The following is a 16,194-nucleotide window of genomic DNA, read 5'->3' on the forward strand; positions in this document are numbered from 1 at the left end:
TGCCGCGGGCTTCCTCCCTTCCCGCCACCTCAGGCCACCCGGCCCGGCGCTGGCTCGAGGCCGGAGGGAGCCCGCGGCGGGCGCCCGGCGGGGGCGGAGGGGCGCGCCCGCGTGTGCGGAGCGAGGGCGGGCGGCTGGGCGGAGGAAAGGGCACAAAGGCCGGCGGCGGGCGCTGGGGTCCGGCCGGCCGGCCGTGGAGGAGGGGCGCCCGGGGCCGCTCATGAATATTAACCGAGCCTGCGGCCTAGCGCGTCCCGGCCGGGCCCGGCGCCCGGCCCGCGTCCCCGCTCCAGCTCGCCGCCGCGCCTCGGTCGCCCGGCCCGAGCGGGCGGGAAGGGTAAGGCCCCCGGTTTTGTCTCGTCCCGGGACTCCCCGCACGTTTGACAAAGTCCTCATTGGGGCCGCTCTCCTCGGGAGCTCCCGGTCCCCGACCCGCCTCAGGAAGGGGCGGGGGAATCGTGGGGAGGTGGGTGGTGGTTTGCTTTTTCCTCGTTTTTTTCCCCCTAGGTGGCCACAGGGCAAAGGAAACAGTGTCGAGTTGTAGTTGGCGGAGCAGCCGCGACTTGAGAGTTGCTCGGGTGTAGCTCCAGAATCATGCCCCGGAGCGGGAGTGGCGCCCGCGTCCCACCCGCGGCCGCGCACGCCTCCCCGGCCGTCCCCTACCGTCCCCACCCAGCCCCGCCGCGGGCCAAGGAAAACAGCCGCCTCCTCGGGGACGCCGGCTGGGGCGGAGGGGTGGAGGGGCGGCGCCCGAGTCACCCGGAGACGCCGTCGAGCCCACGCCGGCCCCAGCCAGGCTGGCTTTGTGCTTGCGTTTTGGGGGAGCGGAGAGGAGCGAGGAGGGGGCTCGAAAAGTGATCCCGTTTCAGCCTCTTGGGGGGGGAAAACTTCCCCGAAGTGTCCCTGTCTGGGTGATGCAGAAAGGACCATGTACACCCCTCTGCTCTGCCCAGGAAAGACGTGAATTAAAATGCACTTGAACGGGGAACGTTTTTTCTTGAAGGCTGCAAAACAGCCAGGTGTGTTTGACGCAACCGCTGGGCATTTTTGAGGTTTCTCGTTTTTAACGCCCTCTCGGATTGATAGGCTTTTTGTTTGTTTACTGTAATTTTTTGTTTGTTTCGCACGGGAGGAAACGCGAATTTGGTGTGGACATGTGGGCAAGACAGTGATAGGCGCCTGGAGAAAGTTCACGCCCTTTAACTTCTCCTTTTTCTAGGATCTCTTTGGGAGCTGACACTCGAGCCTTCACGACCCATTCGGATTTTTCCAGCACTCAGGAGTGGCACTGGGAAGAAGGGGACCGCCTTCTGCCATTGGCCTCGACACTGGTTGCTAAGAAGACTTGTCGCCTTTGTTTTTAAGTCTCCAGAAATGGAAGAAGAAGGCGAAGTCAGTTGAAGTCACGAGAAATCAGCGAGACATTTGAAGGCGCTTCCGGAAAACCTTCATTCCCTGGCACGTTGTCTGTGTCACCAGCCCTGCCCCTCCTCGGAGCCCAGCTGCAGAATTCTTCTCCTTCGGGTGTGTGGTGGCATTTCCCCCCACCTCCAATGTGGACTCCAAAGGATTTGTCCCTTCTTTGTCATTTGAAATGAAATGATGGCCACGCGTCGGACTGGTCTGCCTGAGGGAGATAGTGACAAGCTCAAGGCTTGCGAGGTAAGCGCGGAGCCAGCGTCCCTGGCCGGCAGGGCGGTGGCCTGTGTCTTCAGCGTACTGCAAGTTCGGGGTTACCGGCCACTGGGCCTCACAAGGGCTTTGAGCTGGTTGGTGGGAGCGCCCCAGCTTAGCCAGTTGCGAGGTGAAGCCAGGCCTCGTCTGTTTTCAGGGACCCCCGTGATTCTTTTGCAAGAACATGTCCCGCATTTTGGAATGTCCTCATCTTGGTCACCCCTTCTCAGAACCAGGAATTCTCCCTTCTCTGTGGCTGTGGATACTACAAGCCTGAGAATGGGCACCTCTGTATCCGTTTTCTTTCAGTCTCCTTCCAAGATATTTGGAGTAGAGCTGGTTGGGGGTGGCTTTGAGCGTTTTGTGTGTCTGTGTCCAGGTTTTGCCCTCCTAGGTGCAGAGAGGGCAGCTAGTGTGGTTTTGCACCTGGAACTTTGTCTTTCTTTGGTGGGAGGCGGGGCCTGGCTGCTGTTGCTGCAGTTCTCTGCTTTGGGTAGAAAAAGAAGTGTTTTTCCTTGAACAGCTGAAGCACAGCCTTGGAAAACGACCTTAAAGAGTCTTAATTCCAACTCCCGGAAAAATCGTTAATGTTCTCTCATTTATACCCTCCTTTCACTGCTCTGAAGTTCTGTGAGCTGCTCTGGGTGTCAGGTGGGTTGCATTGCTGGTTAGGGTAGCATCTACCATCTTTCCAAGGGCCCAGAGATTTTACTTCACCCTTCCTGAAGGTTTTTGAACAGGCAGGACAGAAATCATAGAAAATACATTGATTTATGACACCCATATCCCCTGTTGCCTGTCCCCATTTTTTTCTTCCTTGTGTTTGGTGATTGAAGTATTTGGAGTTTACTTCTATTATGAATATACTCTGTTTATTATTGGCAGTTTCTGTAATTTGTTTTTTAAATGGACTGAATGTTTATCCTTTAAATTTTACTTTTGATATGCCTATGTTTTCATTGAAGGGTTGAGGATTACTTTAGACAATAACACCCAAATGCACCCTCATTCACTATCTCATTTTCTTTTGCACTGCATGTTTAATTTTACCTTCACAGTCCTTGAAACAAGGTCTAGCTTTAAGTGTGAGTTTTGGCATTTTTGTACAAATGAATCAGAAGTTAAATTTTGATTCATAAAGCATGCGTCGAAACTTGCTTCATGCAGTTTACTTCATGCTGAATTAGAAAGTTTACACAGAAAACGCTGTGAGGTACAGTGTGCTATTACTGTAGAATTTATTGGGCAGAACTATAGGTTTACATTTAGAATCAGTGTTTTACTTTTTGACATCTGTAAACACCTGCTTGCAGGGAAAAGCATGATTATGCAGAGCACCACAATCCTCTGATCACGGTAAACCATAATAACTCCTTTTGGAAGGCCTACCTGCAACCTGGTGATTGCTTAATGTGTATTACAGTTGCATAATAATACCTATTGTAGTCCTGGAGCCTTGTTTGTCATTGTCTTGTGAATACTTTAATTAGCATTGTATTTGCATTCTATTTGCAAGAACTAATGTTATTTGATTTTTTTTTTTTAGTCATTTAAGAGGTGCCCTGAAACCAAGAATTTAGACACATCTTGTCCTTGGCTAGCAAGCAGTGTTTCCAGTTTGTTGCTCACTTGGCTTTTATTAACAATGACGGTTATGTATTTTTTAATGGCTGTGAAATTTGTTTTCATTTGGACCTTACTGCTGGCGTGGATATATTGTTTCTAGTTTGGGAATGAAGAAAACACAGTATCATTGGTGTTTTGCTCATGTGAAATATATACACTATACTTAGATTTGATATTAAACTACAGTATTATTTGACTTTCTAAAGAATTGGTATTTTGCTTAGATTCTATGTGAAAGTGGAAATAAAGGGGCTACATGCTGTCCTCATAAAACATTTTAAAAACTCAGCGTTGGGAGGGAAGAGAACTTGTGTAATTATTGCCTGTGTTTAGTTGTGACATGTTTTTATTGCTGATTGATGCTTCTGACACATATTAAATCTTGTGAATATTTTTTAGTAATAGAGAGTTGCCAGTGAAATACTTTGGGCTGATATTTAGATTTTTGAAGACTGCACTTAATTTTTGCCCTCAATTTTATTAGAAGCACTACATTCTACAGTGGTACTATCATTCTTTAAAAAATTTTTAGAATCAATAATGTGTTTGAATAATACATTTATTGCATTTTTAACAAAGAGATGAGCATGCATGTCTTAACATTAATGCTGTCAGGCAAGAAAACCTAACTTTGTAAAACAGAAGAAATCAATGTAGTGAAGTAATAGGAGTCTCTGTTTCATGCTTTATCTAATTAGCCAACTCCACGATCTCTGATTAAGGCCTTGTGCTTTGTTGAAAAACAGTCGGAGATTTCTTGTTCATCTGAAACATTACAATTTAATTGTGTTGATACATGAATACATTTAGGCCTCCCCACCCCAGGCTATATGGGAAGGTTCAAAACAAACAGTTCTCTTCAAATAAGATATTAGGACAGCTCAGTAGAATATGTCTTGGCATTATACACTTAGGGATAGTCCAGATTGTAGTCACACGAATTGATGTAGTTTATACATCTCAAGGTGTATTTTTAAAACTTGATTTCACTCAGTCTCAACCTCTTAAGTGATTTTTGGGGAGTGTGTGTGTGTGTGTGTGTGTAGTCTATGAAGTCCTCTGACACCAGTATCCTTGAGAACTTTGGTCACAAAATCACTTTATATAGATTCTTCTGCTGAATCCTCTGCGATATTATCACCTATTTTCATATCATCCATATAGCTTCATCTTTCAAGGTTTAAAAGGTTTAACTTTTTTTTAGCCAAAGAAGAGGAAACTTTCCCTCAGCTTTCTAAACCAATGATTTTTTTCCCCATTTCTATAATTTATTTCACTTTTTATCTGTAGTCCATACTATTGTCCAGAGATAGGATTTTTGACCCTTTCACTGTTTACTATTAAAATTTTTACTAATGCAAATGAACTTATTTTTGTTTTGCTTCTTCACCTGGGCTAAGATTATCCATAATTGAAATGTATTATGCTGATGAAATACACTTGTTGATTGATTTTGGAATAGTGTAAACAATATGATAAGACATTTTTCTGGGTACAAGTTTGTATGAATCCATGCGTTGACTCTTCCTTCTGGAATGCTGGACAGTTTGCTTTTGCTTTTATTCCAGACTCCCTGGTTCCATCTCGGGCTCTCCCTCTTCCCCTCCCTTCCTTTCTATCTTCTTCTGCATCTGCCTCTTTTGTAGGGTTTTTGTTCTTCTTCTTGTCCCATTGTTGGTTTTATCCAGAGCAGAGCCCGTTCCCTTCCTTTATTTTCTTTTTCACTCCCTGGGTTTTATTTTGCACTCTCCTATGTGCTGGTGACTCCCTATCTACACCTCTGTCTCAGGCTTTATGGTTGACCTCTAGACCTTTTCAGCCAGTTGCCTATTTACTGAACACTTTAGGGAGATATTCCCCAGGCATTGCAGACTCATCAGATTTCACCCCTACCACTGACCTTCCCTCTTCCTGTGTACCTTCTTTCAGTGAGTAGCCCTACCATCTATTCACTGGTCCAAGTGAAAAATTAGGTCAGCATCCTTCACTCTTGTGACTCATCATTCCTCATATGCAAAGTCTTGTGGAGTCCACATTCCCAATACCCACTGCTCTCCACCTGAGTTCACATCAGTACTGTCTCTCTGATGAACCACAGAAATAGACTCCCTGTGGAGCCTCCCAATAACCTAGCCTTGTCTTCTTCCACAGCTCTGTCCTGCTATAATCAGAATGATCTTCCTGATGGGCAGATCACCTGAGGTCGGGAGTTCGAGACCAGCCTGAGCAACATGGTGAAACCCTGTCTCTACTAAAAATGCAAAAATTAGCCGGGTGTGGTGGTGCATGCCTGTAGTCCCAGCTGTTTGTGAGGCTGAGGTATGAGAATCCTTGAATTCAAGAGGCAGAGGTTGCAGTGAGTTGAAATCGTGCTACTGCACTTCAGCTGATCATTCCATTACCTCCTGTAAGGCAGGTTTCTGTCTGCCTATTTCCTCTGAAATAAAGTTCACACTTCGGTAATTTGGCCCGCCCTTCTGTCTCACCTATTACTTCTTTTTGTTCTTCCTGCATTGAACTTGCTTTAGGCCCTTTCATCTACCCTTCCCTCCACTCTCCCCTGCTCCTCCTTCCTCCACTCCATGGCTGATTTTTACTCATAATTCTGGTCTTTTCTTCAATACTGCTTCCTCAGGAAAGCCTTCCCTGACCCTGCAAGACTGTTTGAGTTGCCCCTAGTGTGTTCTCTCAAAACACCCTGTGCTTTCAGGAATACCAGTTACAAGTTTGTCTATGTCTCCTTTGGATTGCAGTCCCCATAAGAGCAGGGACCATGTTTGTTTCCACAGTGACTGACACATAGTAAGTGTTGAGTGATATTTTTTGAATGAATAAATGAATATGCAGGAAAGGCTTTATATTTTATTCAGTGTTCATTTAGATTCCAGGACATTATACTCTCTTAATTATCTTCTACCTCGTTGTCACCTCCTTTTGTCTCTTTGAAGTTTCCTCAACATTCTGATCTGCTAAACCTTCCTGCACCTCAAGGCTCAGTTAACCTTCTTTTCTTCTCCCAATACTGTTTCATGGTTTTAAATGTCATGTATATGCAGGTAATTGACACACACACACACACACACACACACACACACCCACTTATAAAGATACATATTTCTTTATGTATACATGTGTACATCTACTGCTGACCTGCCCCCGTCTGTCTCAAATTCAAATTTCTATATCCAACTGACTGACTGCCTGGAATCTCCATTTGGATAGTAAATAGGTATATCTAAAATCACAGTCCTGACTCTGCCTCCATTCCCCTAGTCCACCTTCCCAAGTCTGCTGCTTCCCGTCTTTCTCATCTTAAGTAGTAGGAATCCCACCCTTCCAGGCCAGGCATCTTGGAGTGATGTTTGATGTCTCTCTTTTTTCTCATACATGACATGTGGATTTGGTTGACTGATTTTTCCACTTCAGTCCTTGCCAGCCTGAAGTCTGTTCACACAGTAATCAGGACAGTTTATAAATCAAATTGTGTCATTCCTTTGCTCACATTCCTCAAATGGCTTCTCCTTTCTCTGAAGGCCAAAGTTCTTGCAGTGACCTGCAAAGGCCTGTAGAATTGGTCCTCCCCGCTTCCTGAGCGCACCTCCTGTGCCTCTTCCCTCCTTACTCTGTGCTAGCCGTTTCTGGTCTCTTGCTTTTCTGCGTGCACAAAAACATGGGAGTCCCCAGAGCCTTCCCACTCGCTGAACCTTCCTCTTAGAACACTCTTCCCCACCCCAGTGTCTGCACAGCTTGCTTCCTTGGCTCCTTCTGTCTTTTGCTTAGAGGTCACCTTCTGAGTGAAGCTTTGCCAACCACTCCCTTAATTGAATGCCCCTCCTCTGCTCCCTCTGCCATGCTCTGCCTGCCTTCTTTATCTCCCTGTCACTTAGTCTCCACCTGGCATGCTTATGCATTAGATTTTGCTTGTTTATTTGAGACAGGTTAATATCTAGAACTCAAGCATTAAGAGTGCAGTTTGTCTGTTTTGTTCACATTGTATTTCTTGTGCCTAGAAGAGTGCCTACCACATGATAGGTTCTCAATAAATTTTTTTTTGAATGAATAAATGAAGACTTAGAAAAATTCCAAAATGTTATTGAGCTTGCATTTGGACATGTAGGATATGAATTCTTACTTTATTTTCTTTTTGAGACAGAGCCTTGCTTTGCTGCCCAGGCTGGGGGCACAGTCTCGGCTCATTATAACCTCTGCCTCCCAAGTTCAAGCAATTCTCCTGCCTCATCCTCCTGAATAGTTGGGATTACAGGTGTGCACTAGCACGCCTGGTTAATTTTTGTATTTTTAGTAGAGACGGGGTTTCACCGTGTTGCCCAGGCTGGTCTTGAACTCCTGATGGCAAAGTGATCTGCCCACCTTGGCCTCCCAAAGTGCTGGAATTACAGGTGTGAGCCACTGCACCTGGCTGAATACTTATCTCACTTTATACAAAATATGTACAATGTGAGGTATGTTCTTCCTTAGACTTCCTGCCCACCTTAAATTCCATTTCTGCTGTTAAAATTTTTGGTGCCTTTTTTCTTTGTACCTTTTTTACCTTTGGGAAGCTGGTAACCAAGTAACAATAACCAAGACAATGTGTAGTACAAATGTGTGAAACAATTTCCACTAAGAGATGGGATCATAATAATTAAGACTAGCAAAAGTGCAATCAGGCTGGTCAATAAGAGAAAATAAAAAGATAAACTGTCTGTATGGATGATGTTTTATTTCTTAAATAGCTAGTATATGAATGTTTCTTATTACATGTTTTTATCTTTTCATGTCCTAAATATTTCATAACCAGTTAAAAAAAAGATCACAGACATTGACTGTGACAAAATGTTAACAATTGTTAATTCTGAATGATGAGGATATGAGGATTATATTATTTTTACAATTTCTCTTTTTTATTACCAAAACAAAAGAATGCTATGTAGAGTTTAAAAATAGGTACTATGTTATCAGTCTTGTGTGAAAATTTGATTTGTAGAAAACCTATGCTGCTTAAAACAATACTTAAAAAGCATATACACTGTTCAAAACAATACTTAAAAATCAATTTTTAAAAAGCATGTTTTTTCATTAGAGGCATAGGATTCATTCTAGGCTAATGATAGTAGGGTATAACTCTGTTATTTAATTTTAATTGTGTGTTTCTTTATATACTTGAATTTGTGTCAGAATACTGTTCCATGCCAAAAGCTTTATGCTGCAAGTTAGGATTAAAGGTAAAACCTGTCAGAATTGAGAATGGTGGCAGTAGCAGCAGCAGGTATCATTAAGTGGCATTTCAGCAGAGGCCTGGGTTTGAATGTATCGAGGGGCCTATGACTAGATAAGAGCCATCAGCAAAGTGAGTATCCAGACCTGAAGAATTTCTCCTTAAATTGTTAGTATTCCTTTGCATTCATTTCTTCCAAGTTAAGCATTTTTTGAAGTTCATTGTGCCTTGATGTTCTTCATTTCTTTAGTTACTACTAGGTCATGTAATCTAGTGCAAAAATAAGACTCAGTTTCTTTTGTTCTTTGCTTTGTGAAGGGTCCTGCCATCTTATTATAGTTAACAATATGCTGATTTAAGTATGGGCAATGCTAGCGTTGATAAGATGCACAGATGCTGTTATTCAATGCAACTATTTTCTGTTACAGAAAGACCATATGGTAGGCACTTGTTTTTCTTTCTGGGTGATGTGATTAGATTACTAAAACGAAAGGTTATTGGACTTAAAAATTATCCTACTATTTTATCTAATTTTAATTGACTGTAAGTAATTAAATGTGTTAAAATATTATAAGCCTTCCATATATTCTCTGGTTTGAGGTAGAAAGATATCTAATGCAAAAAACTCAATTTTGGATTGCTTTCACCAAAATAGTTTTATGGTTTAAATTGCCATATTCTCATAAAATTGAGTATTATGCAAATAGTTTATTTCACAATATAATCTGGATAACGGGATTTTGTGCTTCTCAAATAATCTGAAAGACAAATGGATATACTGTACTATAGGGTTAAGAAACCTGATGTGGGTCGGGCATGGTGGTTCACGCCTGTTATCCCAGCATTTTGGGAGGTTGAGGTGGGAGGAGTGCTTGAGCCCAGGAGTTCAAGACCAGCCTGGACAAAATAGGGAGACCCCTACCTCTTAAAAAGAAAAAGAAAAAAAGAAATATGATGTGATGGAAATGTTTTCTAAGCCCTCGTACCTCTAGTTATCTATTTAATGTGCAAGAATTTCCACTGTGTAGATTTGTGAATAAAAGAATAGATTGAGAACCAAAATTTGATATTTCTGAATATTCATCTATTTTGGGGAAAGCAGACAGATCAGAAGAAACTGTTTATTATTGTTAAAAAAAAAAAAAAAACAGGGAAGTTAGACACTTTATTTACTTTTCCCTGGTAACTAGCTGCTGCTGAGTTTTCTATTTGATATTGGGGATATTTTTGATTCAGAAGTGGTTTCTCACTGCCTTTCCCCCTGTTGCTTATCTCTGTTCTGAAGAAAGCTCTGGCATAGTCAGGAGCAGTGCTATGTATGCAGAACTGTTTATAATCCCACAACTTCTTTGCCCTTCGTACAACCTAAGGAAGACACTCTTGACTTCTATTTTTTTGTTAATTGCACTAATCATTAATATATTGAGAAGACTTACATTCTTAGAAGCATATGTCCTGATTTTCTTCTTACTCACAATGTAGAGTGTCTTTAAATATCAGTAGATACAAAGCTAGATTTATGATTATATTTAGACATTTCTTCTGGGTATGGCATAGCTAGTATGAACTTGGGGATTAATAGGCACCATTTTTCTTTTTAACCTTGAGTTATTTATACGTCTGTAATACCTAGTATTTTCCTAGTAAATACAGATTGTATATTTCAAAGAACTTGTATAAGCCTGATCAGTGAGACCTACTTTCTTCTCTGGGTTCTGCATATTGGCTTCTGGAAACATTATGTGCTAGTGGATGTGAGGGGAAGGAAAGGCTCTGGGCATCCCGTTTAAATCAGATTGTTACTCAAATCTTTTTAGGAAATTGTTTACTTTTTAAATTTTATTTTATTTAATCGTATATCATAGACACCCTTGTCTGTCCATAGATTGTGTAAACAGCCCCCTGAATCCATGGGGTTGCACATCCGTGGATTTAACTAACTGTGGATCAAAAATATTCGGGCAAAAAAGCTGTTTTCTGTGCTGAGCAAGTACAGACTTCTTGTTCCTGTCATTATTTCCTAAACTACAGCATAACAACCATTTATGTGGTATTCACATTGTATTAGGTATTGTAGGTAATTTAGAGATGATCTACTGCAGGATGTGTGTTAGGTGATATGCAAATATTACTTCATTTTATATTAGGAATGTAGATACCAAAAGTGGTATCTACAGGAGATCTTGGAACCAATCTCCCATGGATATTGAAGGACCACTGTATAGATCTTATACTATTTTGTGGCAACATAGCTCCAGTCTCTACCTGTCTATACATGGCCTTCTCTACTGCTTGCCCAAGTCTCCCTCTGCCTTTCTCTTGTAAGGTCTTATGTCATTGGATTTAGGTAATTCTCAAGATCCTTAACTTGGCCAGGCGTGGTGGCCCATGCCTGTAATCCCAGGACTTTGGGGAGCTGAGGCAGGCAGATGACTTGAGGTCCAGAGTTTGAGACCACCTTGGTCAACATGACAAAACCATATCTCTGCTAAAAATACAAAATATTAACCAGGTGTGGTGGTGTGTGTCTGTAATTCCAGCTACTTGGGAGCCTAAGTCATGATAATCGTTTGAATCCAAGTGGTGGAGGTTGCAGTGAGCCCAGATGGAGCCACTGCACTCCAGCCTGGGTGATGGAGTGAAACTCCGTCTCAAAAAAAAANAAAAAAAAAAAAAAAAAAAAAAAAAAAAAAAAAAAAAAAAAAAAAAAAAAAAAAAAAAAAAAAAAAAAAAGTACGCCGAGATAGATAACATTCTATTTAATATACTGTGCAAGAAAACTTATATTGCTATACGCAGAAGTATGAAATGGAACTCCCAACTCTCACCATACGCAGAAATCAACTCAATATGGATTAAAAGACTAAAATGTAAAACCTGAAATGATAAAAATTCTAGAAGAAACCCTATGATAAACTCTTCTACACATTAGCCTAGACAAAAAATTTGTAACTAAAATCTCAAAAGCAGATGCAACAATAACAACAATAGACAACTGGAACTTAAACAAAAAAGCTCCAGAAAAACTTAATTAACAGGAGAGCAGACAACTTATGGAATATAAAAATTGTTTGCGAACTATGCATGTGACAAAGAAAACATGTCTGGAATATACAAGGAAATCAAACAGCTCAACAATAATAAAACAAGACACCTCATTAAAAGGTAGGCAAAGAATGAAAAATATTTTTCAAAAAGAAGACAATGATGATCAACATGCTTGTTAAAAATACTCAACATTGCCAATGGTCAGAAAAATGCCAACTAAAACCCACAATGAAATACCATTTTACACCATTCATAATGGCTAATTACTAAAAAGCAAGAAAATGACAGATATTTGCAAGAATACAGAGAAAAGAGAATACTCAGCCATGGTTTCTAGGAATGTAAAGTTTTACAACCTCTATGGTAAAAAGTATGGAGATTTTTCAGAAAATTAAAACTAGAACTTCCATTTGATCCAGGATTCCCATTACTAGCCATCTATCCAAAGAAAAATAATTTATCACATAAAGAAGATACCCATAGTCATGTTTATTGCAGCACTATTCACAATAACAAAGATATGGAGTCAATTTGAATTTATCAATCAATGACTGAATTAAAAATTGGCTATACATTTATACCATGGAATACTACTCAGCCATAAAGAAGAATAAAATCATGTCATTTGCAGCAACATGAATAGAACTGAGGGCCATTACTGTAAATGAAATAACTTAGAAAATCAAATACTATATTTTCTCAGTTATAATCGGGAGCTGAATAATGCATATACTTGGATATAGAGACTAAAAACATAGACACTGGAGACACAGAAAGATGGAAGGTTGGTAGAGGGTTTAGAAATGAGAAAATACCTAATTGTGACAATGTGCACTGTTCAGATGACTGTCACACCAAAGCCCATATTTCCTCACTATGCAACACGTCTATGTAGTGAAATTTGCACTTGTACTGATTTGACTTTTATCAAAAGGGCAAACTGAATAGACCTTATAATTTTCATATTTCGATTAGGTGATAAAATAATATTAATAAAAATAAATTTAAAATTATGTTGTCTTTTAAGAATGGTGTAAAAAGATAATTTGATGAATTAGTACTAAGCACATACAATATGTTAGGCAAGATTCTAAGCCATTAGACATTTTTAGACAGAATATCTTACGGTAAAAAAGAAATAACACAAAGATTCATTAGCAATGACGAATTGACATATTTTAATCATATTAGATGATATTAAGACCTTTATAAAATTTACTATTTTATAATAAAGGGTCATAACGTTAAATAACTTAATTAAAAAGTTTGATTAATTAGGCATGTAGATAAATGGGCAGCATGTTGACCAGTAAACAGAATGCACACATTCATTGCAAAGACAAAGACAAAATTATTTTATTTCTTTTTATTTATTTAGGTTTGGGGAGCAGCTTTATTAGCTGAGAATGTTGTGGAGTTCTCTCCCTGGGAGGTTGGGTCTTCCACTGGTCACCCCCTGCAGTGGTCTGGGAGGCGCCATGCAATTCAGTGCAGGGCTCAGCTGGGGGACCGGCCTTGGCGAAGGCGAACGGTGCAGGGAAGCGGTAGCTGTGGGTCCTCACCGTCTGCTCGGCTCGGCTACACTGGGTCCCTGGTGCTCCTCAGACTCCTGCAGAGCCTGCATCTCTATAGGGCATTGACCCATCCGGCTCAGAACCTTCTTTTCAGAGCCCGGTTTGACACAGGCCAGGCGCTTCCGCTTCCTCCCTTTGACCTTTACTTTACACTCGGGTTCCTTTCAGTCCTTCTTGTGACCCCTTGTCTGCTGGAGTTTAAATTCCAGCCTCACAGCTGTTCCAGCTTGGAGGGGCATCACGGGCGCTATCCACACTGGTCTCCCAAAAGGTGACTGCATGGGAGGGTGGATTCTTCCAGGGCCACCTGCGTTCCCGGCGCTCTGCCCCGAGTGTTGGGCCCCGCCCAGCCCCCGCGCCCACCCACGGGGTCAGCGGGATCCGCAGCTGTCGCTTGCTTCCGCCGTCACCCCAGACCTGTGAAGCGGTGTGCGTCCCTCAGCTCTCGGAGAAGGCCAAGAGTCTGCTCCTCCCCTGCCCTGCCCCTGGGGGGCCATGCCCGCAGAACTCTGGGCAAAGGAGAAGGAACCCCGGGAAATGTCCTTTTCTCCAAATTGGCCTTGGGATCCACTGGTCCTCTCTACTCCCTCCCACCCTGCCTGCACTGTTCCTGGGGCTACCAGTTTTAGCAAAGTTCGCTGCCTCTTGTCCCGACCGGAAAACAATCCTGTTGCTCACTCCCACCCTTCACCTTTTTTCTGGCCTTTTCTCTCTCCGCGCTGGGTCTCTGTCAGGAGGCCTCTCCTCCCTACTGTCCCTGGAGCCCCTCTCTTCTTCTCCCGGTCAGCCTCCTCTCCAACCACTTCCCCCTCCCTAGCCCGAATCTCCTGGTTCCCATGGAGTGCCCCCCAACATCCCAGGGCCCAGACAAACCCGACAAATTGTTTTAAACGGGAACATTTTAATTCCGCTGAATTCATGACAACAGAAACCCATCTTTTTTTTTTTTTTTTTTTTTTTTTTTTTTTTGAGATGGAGTTTTTTTTTTGTTGTCCAGGCTGGAGCGCAATGGCACTATCTCGGCTCATGGCAATCTTCACTTCCTGGGTTCAAGTGATTATCCTGCCTCAGCCTCTCAAGTAGCTGGGACCACAGGCATGTGCCACCACAGCTGGCTAATTTTGTATTTTTTAGTAGAGACGGAATTTCTCCATGTTGATCAGGCTGGTCTTGAACTCCCAACCTCAGGTGATCCGCCCACCTCTGTATTTCAGAGTGCTGGTATTACAGGTATGAGCCATTGAGCCTGGCCCTCTTTATTAAAATAAGGCCACACCCACACGTTCCAGGTGCACATACCCTTTCGGGGGATTACTGTTCAAACCTTGGCACTAGGGTTTCTTCTGTTTGGTCACATGCTCAGATGTTTCTCTTTGCCCCTTTCCACATGCTGATGCTGTGCACAGCTTACAGGTGTTTTTAGTGATTTGCCTCTACTCATGTCTGTTTTGGGATTCGTAGGGATGCCTTTACACCTAGTTTTGTTGTAAATACTGTCCACATGTTTTTGTCGTTGCTGTTGGCTTGCTATCAGGCTCCACTATCTTTTTTTTGAGGAGAGAAGGGAATTCAGGGAGATTTCCATGTTGATTCTTAAATAAGGAAAAGATAGTTATGTGAATATTATCTTTCATGTGAAACTGGTTTTTTCTTTTATTTTTATTTTTTTGTTTGAGACAGAGTCTTGCTCTGTTGCCCAGGCTGGAGTACAGTGGCGCAGTCTCGGCTCACTGTAACCTCTGCCTCCCAGGTTCAAGCGATTCTTCTGCCTCAGCCTCCTGAGTAGCTGGGATTACAGGCGCACGCCACCATGTCTGGCTAATTTTTGTGTTTTGATTAGAGATGGGGTTTTACCATGTTGGTGAGGCTGGTCTTGAACTCCTGACCTCATGATCTGCCCACCTTAGCCTCCCAAAGTATTGAGATTACAGGCATGAGCCACCGTACTGGGTGGTGTACTGTTTTTCTAAAGGATTTTACAGATGAAGATGTTCCCACGTGGGGAGCAAAGATAGGGAAAGTAGACTATATTTAGGAATGATTTATAAAAGCTTGATTATAGTTGGGCCTTTAGTCTCTGAGTATTTTTTTTTTTTTTTTTGTCTTTTTTGGTATGAACTTTTGTTTAGTGGTTCCTGACTAGTAAGGTTTACCAGGCATACCTGGGAACTTTTGAAAGTCAGATGCCTGAAACCCTTCCTTTCCTTCTATAATTTTTCAGCATCTTAGGGGATGGAATAGTATCAGTTGTTAGGTATGCAGTGAGTTTGCTAGAAGCCCAAGTGCTCCAAATACTTTATTTCTTTCTTTTCTTTTTTTTTTTTTTTTTTTTTGAGATGGCGTCTCTCTCTGTCACCTAGGCTGGAGTGCAGTGGTGTAGTCTTGGCACACTGCAACCTCTGCCTCTCGGGTTCAAGCAATTGACCTGCCTCCGCCTCCCAGGTAGCTGGGACTATAGGTACCCACCACCATGCTCAGCTATTTTTGTATATTTAGTAGGGACGGGGTTTTGTCTTTTTGGCCACGCTGTTCTCGAACTCCTGACCTCAGACGATCCACCAGCCTTGGCCTCCCAAAGTGCTGGGATTACAGGCAGGAATCACCGCACCCGGCACCAACTACTTGCTTTGTGAGACTGAGGAAGGAAGCAACTCATATTTTGCCTACAACTGGTGACAATGACCCTTTTGTTCCCAAGATAAAAGTTAATTGTAAAATGATTCAGATTTGATCTAGTGCCAAACTTTCTTGTTATATTTAGAAGTGTCCTTCCACATTTATTAACGAATTCAACAGATATTTATTGAGCTCCTTCTAAGTGCCAGACACTGAGGGTACGGCAGTATAAAAATAGAGACAGAGTCTGACTCCTACCTCCATAGATATACATGGGCAATGGAAAGTACAGACAATTGATCAAGTACTTATAGTACAGCTACAATGAATAGGATTTCAGGAGAAGAGTAAGGAGCTATGAAAACATATAGTAGGCCACAGAAGGCAACCTTGTAGAGATCACAGAAGGCAACCTGTTATAGGGATCAGAAAAAGTCT

The 16,194-nt window shown here is 42.2% G+C and overlaps 1 protein-coding gene across 9 annotated transcripts in view; it reads left to right on the plus strand.

Moving 5' to 3' along the window:
• ARHGAP21 (Rho GTPase activating protein 21) overlaps positions 1 to 16,194 on the plus strand; it is a 130,513-nt gene that overhangs the window by 829 nt on the left and 113,490 nt on the right. For 3 of the 9 annotated variants that reach the window (XR_005201388.1, XM_017535531.2, XM_037740965.1), the window contains exons 1-2: positions 232 to 337; positions 1,220 to 1,662. Coding sequence is in view for 6 of the 9 variants with exons in the window: in XM_017535531.2 (XP_017391020.1) it covers positions 1,600 to 1,662 (63 nt within the window). In the remaining 3 variants the exon portion in view is untranslated. Of the gene's footprint in view, positions 1 to 231; positions 338 to 750; positions 1,020 to 1,219; positions 1,663 to 16,194 lie in introns of those variants that run through there. The other 6 variants (XR_005201389.1, XM_017535532.1, XM_037740966.1 and 3 more) reach the window with 3 other exon arrangements.

Source organism: Cebus imitator, unplaced genomic scaffold (assembly GCF_001604975.1).
Source record: "Cebus imitator isolate Cc_AM_T3 unplaced genomic scaffold, Cebus_imitator-1.0 Scaffold92, whole genome shotgun sequence".
Taxonomy (NCBI): domain Eukaryota; kingdom Metazoa; phylum Chordata; class Mammalia; order Primates; family Cebidae; genus Cebus; species Cebus imitator.